Source organism: Zootoca vivipara, chromosome 2 (assembly GCF_963506605.1).
Source record: "Zootoca vivipara chromosome 2, rZooViv1.1, whole genome shotgun sequence".
Classification (NCBI taxonomy): Eukaryota; Metazoa; Chordata; class Lepidosauria; order Squamata; family Lacertidae; genus Zootoca; species Zootoca vivipara.
In genome coordinates, this window is record NC_083277.1 from 51,483,491 (window position 1) to 51,489,552 (window position 6,062).

Genomic DNA, 6,062 nt, shown 5'->3' on the forward strand with positions numbered 1-6,062 from the left:
AGCATTGCATGCGACGCAGCGCCTTCGTGCTCAGCCGGGCCACCCACGTGGGCATCCGCACCCTTGAGGCTGTGCCAGCCCTTCAGCCGCCATGCCCTCCTGCTGCTCCTGCTCTTGTTCCCAGACCTGCCTGTGGCGTCTCCCAACCTGAAGCCGTCCTTGCCTCCCATCGTCAAAGAGAGCCCCTTTCTGGTGGCCTGGAATGCGCCAACCGCACGGTGCTCGGCTGCCTACGGGGTGCCCCTCCGCTTGGACTCCTACAGCATCCTGGCAAATGCCCAGGAAGCCTTTGTGGGTGGCAACATCACAATCTTCTACTACGACCAGCTGGGCTTGTATCCCTACTACTTGGACACAACGGTGCCGCCCACTGCCGTCAACGGCGGCTGCCCTCAGAACGCCAGCCTGACAAGGCACTTGGAGCAGATGGAGAGCGACCTGTCGGCAGCCATGCCCTCCAGCTCCTTTGCGGGCCTCTCTGTGATAGACTGGGAGAACTGGAGGCCCCTGTGGATCCGGAACTGGGACAAGAAAAATGTCTATCGGGACATGTCCGTCCAGCTCGTCAGGCAAAAGAATCGCCTTTTGCCAGACAGCCAGGCCGAAGTTCAGGCTAAGTGGGAATTTGAGACGGCTGCCCAGGAATTCATGTCTAAGACGCTGCAACTGGCCCGCTCTCTCCGCCCCAAGGGCTGGTGGGGCTACTACCTCTTCCCAGAGTGCTACAATTACCACTACTTGGATAGTTTTGAGAACTTCACAGGGCACTGCCCTCCACTGGAAGTGCAGCGCAACAACGAGCTGATCTGGCTCTGGGAGAACAGCAAAGCCCTCTACCCTTCTATCTACATGGAGGAGGCGCTGAGGACCTCTCTGCAAGGGAAGAAGTTTGTGTGGGCCAAAGTGGGGGAAGCTCTGAGGGTGGCGGAGCTGCCTTCTGTTCAACATTCCCTCCCTGTCTTTGCGTATGCCAGGCCATTCTACACCTACACGCTGAAGGAGTTGACTCAGGTGAGATACTTGCCCTCTTTTCCCACCTTTGCTCCTAAACTGCACAGTGTGTGTGTGTGTCTGTGTGTAGTGTCCATGCTTTGAGGCCCAGTAGATTTACTGCTGAGCGAGGTTGCTAACAAGTTTGAGTCTTAGTTAGAGCTCTTGATCAATGGTAGCCAGTGAAGGAAGGAGCCTTGTGGCAAAGAGATAAAGGTGTTAGTTGATTTCTGAGTTTATCTCAGTTGAGTTGCCACCAACTTCACTCCTGGCCATGGTGATGCAACCAAATAGAGGGTGAGAGGGCTGTTGGGAGAGACCTATTTTGTTTGGATTAAAACACAATATTTATTACAAACATTTCAATACCCTCTTCAGCTAAAGTGACTCCACGATGAACGGTGTCCTTTTAAAAAAATAATAATTAACTATTACAAGGGTTGGAAGAGATGACACTTCCAATATTAATTCTCTCTCTCTCTCTCTCTCTCTCTCTCTCACACACACACACACACACACACACACACAACTTCCTTGTGAACATCCCTTCTCAACATACGCAATTAAATCTGATACACATGGCACTAATGTTGAACATTTAATACCTGCACTCAGATTTCACACCACTTTACTGGCCATGCTTGCCATGGTTTTCTTCCCCTCCAACTATGTGCCAATTAAGTCTGTCTGCGTGAGCAATTCTCAAATATTGTGGGCCCTGTGGCAGGAGTAGAGATCCATTAGGAATCTTGATTTTTCTATGGTGGTGTAATACTCAGTCATAAAAATGTTTAAAATGTGTCTCTCTCTCTGTGTGTGATGTGTTGGGAAATGCCATTCCATCTCTCTTCAGGACTGGAAATTTTACTGTTTCACAAGATAACAAAAACTGCTTCTGTTGCACAGAAAGCGAAATGGATTAGGTTTATGGTTTGACAATAAACTTATTCCTACTCACGCTCCATGAACACACACACAACCAGCCTCCCCTTGCACTGTGCAGTGTCATTTGCATCAAGTGAGACTGATATTCCTGTCTAGCCATTTGAGCATCAGCAGCGGCCATATTGGGCTGTATACAGTGGTGCCATTCTGCTCATGCAACAGGCTTCTGTTTGCTAAGTCGAACTTCCTTCTCCTTTCCTCTGCAGCCCCCATGCACCCTCAAAATCCACCCAGAGGACCTTCCGGAGCATATCTTTTGGGGCGGGGCACATGCAGGGAGAGGAGAGGATGTCCTATTGCGTTGAGCAGAGTCCCATTATTGCAGCACTGGACACAATCCACAGCTTGAGTGTTTGTTCTGGACTACAGCAGGAATAGAGGATATCCAAACTGCGAGCGAATGCCAGATTCCTGGTGGCCTTTGCTTTTAATTCAAAAGGAGATGGGATCCAGAAGTTGCCACCAACTCGCTTATCCATGGGGGCAGTACCAAAGAGAAGGCAGCAGTGGGAAGTGGTGCCCTTGCTAAAGCTTTGGCAAATAGCTGGGATTGGCTACCAATACTCTTGGCCATTCTTTCCCAACCCTCCTTGCTGCCTGTACTGACCACTTCTGGAAAACATGCATTAGAGCAGGCATGTCAAACCTGCGGCCCTCCAGATGTTTTGGCCTACAACTCCCATGATCCCTAGCTAGCAGGACCAGTGGTTGGGAAAGATGGGAATTGTAGTCCAAAACATCTGGAGGGCCGAAGGTTTGACATGCCTGCATTAGAGGGTTTGATTTCATACAAGTAGTGTGCTAATTGCCTGCACGTTTGTAGCCCACATGGTTGAACAAAGAGAAATACTGGTAAATGTCCTGTAGCAGGGTGGCTAACCTGGACCTGGGCCCTCCAGATCTTACTGGATTACAACTCTCATTGTACTTGACCACTGGCCATGCAGGCTGCAGTTGAAGTCCAACAATATCTAGAAGGCTTTGTCCCAAAGCTTCAGATACGAGAAGTCAAACAAAAAGAAACCCAGATTCGTAACTGTGTATATTCAGTTGAGCATCATGATTTATAAACTCAAAAGCTTCCTTTCTTTATAGACCAACTGACTCAGGTCTTTGTATGTATGGGGAACAGTTCTATGAGAAACGTTATACCAAATATATTCTGGTCCCTGATGTCCACCAGAAACAACGGCTTAGGTATATACCGTCAGCTTGCAAATTAATGTGTGCTGGTTTCTGTTGTTCTAGACAGACTTGGTGTACACCATTGGGCAGGCTGCAGCCATGGGGGCTCACGGCATTGTACTCTGGGGAGACGCAGAGTATTCTCGCAACCGGGTAATTTTAATAGCAGCCCTTGAGGCTGCTTTCCTTACTCATTCTTTTCTTTCATCTCTCTTGTTTATTGTTCGGCATCAGGTTGATGGGCAAAGGGAGAAAGCAGAGGTTCTACTTTGTATACTGGCTACTTAAAAGACTACCAGAGAGTACCATGGGGTATTTAAAATGTTCTAGCTCCATACTGCTGCTTATTCTGAAATGTTGAGCTTGTCAGTCTTACTACACTTACTCATCTATATCCACATCTGCAGTTACACAAATTCCTTGCATGTAAAAAAAAAAAAAGGATGTCAGGGAGGGTTTCTAGACTAGCCTTTTCCTTGACATCCTAGCTCCCTGATATGCAAGGGGTATTAAAAGAAATCCCTGTTCCTACAGTCTGCAATGCTGCACCCTGATACAGATTTACCACTGTCATGAGAACTTTTGGCCTAGGCATTGGTATGCAGCCAGGGTTCAGGTGCTATATTTAAGTTACAGAATGAACTACAAAACCTCTCCTGTCACAGACCCTCCCATGTGATGCCAAGGGAATAATTTTAAGGCAGAATCAACCCCTTTGGGAGGATTTTGTGGCCTCTGTCCTGAATACCTGAAGGAGCGTCTCCAACCCCATTGTTCAGCCTGGACACTGAGATCCAGCGCTGAGGGCCTTCTGGCAGTTGCCTCACTGCAAGAAGTGAGGTTACAGGGAACCAGGCAGAGGGCCTTCTCGGTAGTGGCGCTTGCCTAGTGGAACGCCTTCCCATCAGATGTCAAGGAAATAAGCAACTATCCTACTTTTAAAAGACATCTGAAGGCAGCCCTGTTTAGGGAAGTTTTTAATATTTAATGCAGTATTTTTAATATTCGATTGGGAGCCACCCACAGTGGCTGGGGAAACTCAGCCAGATGGGGAGGGTATAAATAATAATAATATATTATTATTATTATTATTATTATTATTATTATTATTATTATTATTCAATTCCACAGGACCCCAGCCTCAATTAGGACATTTTAAGTGCTAGTCAAGAATAAGCAAGTCCCCAATACTATTAAATTTCAGTATTTCTAATAGATTTATTTAGTTTTGCATCACAGACTTTCTCTGGCATTTGTAGCTCTCTATTAACTCATTTTGTAATAACTGTTTCCCTCGCAGACCAACTGCTTAAAGATTCAGGACTACCTGAATAGCACCTTAGGCCCTTATATTGTCAACGTGACCACAGCGGCCAAACTTTGCAGCCAGAAAATCTGCAACAGCCACGGCCGCTGCATTCGCCGACGGATGGACTCAGACAGCTACTTGCACCTCAGCCCTAACACCTTCCAGATCCAAACAATAGCAGAGGGCAACCAAACCCGAGTGCTGGTGAGGGGGCAACTGAAACGTTGGCAGGAGGACAAAATGAGAAGAGAGTTTGTGTGCCACTGTTACCAGGGTTGGAATGGAGAACGCTGCTCTGCCCGGGGGCGGGGCTTCTGGTTGCGGACAAGTGATTGGCTAATTCCTGGGGTGCTCCTCTCTGCACTGTGGGGGTGTTGTTTGTGAGCCGTTTGGACCAGTTGTGATACATTTGGATTTTTGTGAAGTGAATCCCACGACCCTCTGCATAGTGGTGAGAAGGGAAGACCAAGACAAGCATGGTGTTTGGTGACAAAGGTGTTGTGAAGTGATCTGTGGCTCCCAGTGATGTTCCTTCCTTGTTGTGTTTCGCTGGAAAAGTGAGCACATATGGATTTTCCCCTCCAACAACTTCCATGACCTATGCAGGATTCTATTCTTCCAATACACTGAAGATTTTCTTTTAAAGTTTTGTAACTCTCTTCACCAGCATAGCTGCAGCTTTAATATTCAGCGGTGCATATTTTCCTAAACTGTGACAAGAACAGTCGTTTTCTAATGGATTTTTTTTTTTTACAAAAGCAAAAGTTAATTCAGTCAGGATCGGATATTTATAACAGTTAAATAATGGCAGGGTCACCTTTAACAGCACTGTACTGTATTTAAGCAGATTATTTATACACAAAAGAAACATTTCCTACTTGAACCAGATAGTCGTCCTCCAAATGTGATTGGTACTGTTTAACTGATGTGTGTCTGTCCGTTTGTATACGTCAAGCTACCTCTCTTATTAAGCGGGGGCAAGATTAAAAAAAACTTTTTAAATTAAATATTTTTCATGTGACACAGCCTGACCTAGCATTTCAATATTGTCACCTACTGAAAGCCATAACCAGCAGTGTTCAAGATCAGTGGCTCTCAGATGTCTCCCCTTACCACAAACCCAAAGGTAAAGGTAAAGGGACCCCTGACCATTAGGTCCAGTCGTGACCGACTCTGGGGTTGCGGCGCTCATCTCGCTTATTGGCCGAGGGAGCCGGCGTACAGCTTCCAGGTCATGTGGCGAACCAGAACAGCACACGGAAACACCGTTTACCTTCCTGCTGTAGTGGTACCTATTTATCTACTTGCACTTTGACGTGCTTTCGAATTGCTAGGTTGGTAGGAGCTGGGACCGAGCAACGGGAACTCACCCCATCGCAGGGATTCGAACCACCGACCTTCTGATCAGCAAGCCCTAGGCTCTGTGGTTTAACCCACAGCGCCACCCGCGTCCCACCACAAACCCATAGACCACGTAAAAATTGGGTGCATGGAGATTCTTGACAGACCATAAGTGTAGTCTTTGTTTTCCAACTGCAATGGATGCGCCTGTTTTTGTGAGTGAAGTTCTGTAGAGTCAGGTGTCATGTTTGTCAGCTGTAACTGCAGGTCAAAATGGCCTTCATCTCAGTCG

At 47.0% G+C, this 6,062-nt stretch overlaps 1 protein-coding gene across 5 annotated transcripts in view; it reads left to right on the forward strand.

The window, feature by feature from the left end:
* The window catches only part of LOC118080620 (hyaluronidase-4-like), a 28,985-nt gene extending 23,531 nt beyond the window's left edge, over positions 1–5,454 (forward strand). For 4 of the 5 annotated variants that reach the window (XM_035106116.2, XM_060271511.1, XM_060271512.1 and 1 more), the window contains 3 exons: positions 3–1,011; positions 3,184–3,273; positions 4,421–5,454. In XM_035106116.2, the coding sequence (XP_034962007.1) occupies positions 3–1,011; positions 3,184–3,273; positions 4,421–4,813 (1,492 nt within the window). In that variant the 3' untranslated portion in view covers positions 4,814–5,454. Of the gene's footprint in view, positions 1–2; positions 1,012–3,183; positions 3,535–4,420 lie in introns of those variants that run through there. The other variant, XM_060271513.1, reaches the window with a different exon arrangement.
* Positions 5,455–6,062: the final 608 nt, after the last annotated feature.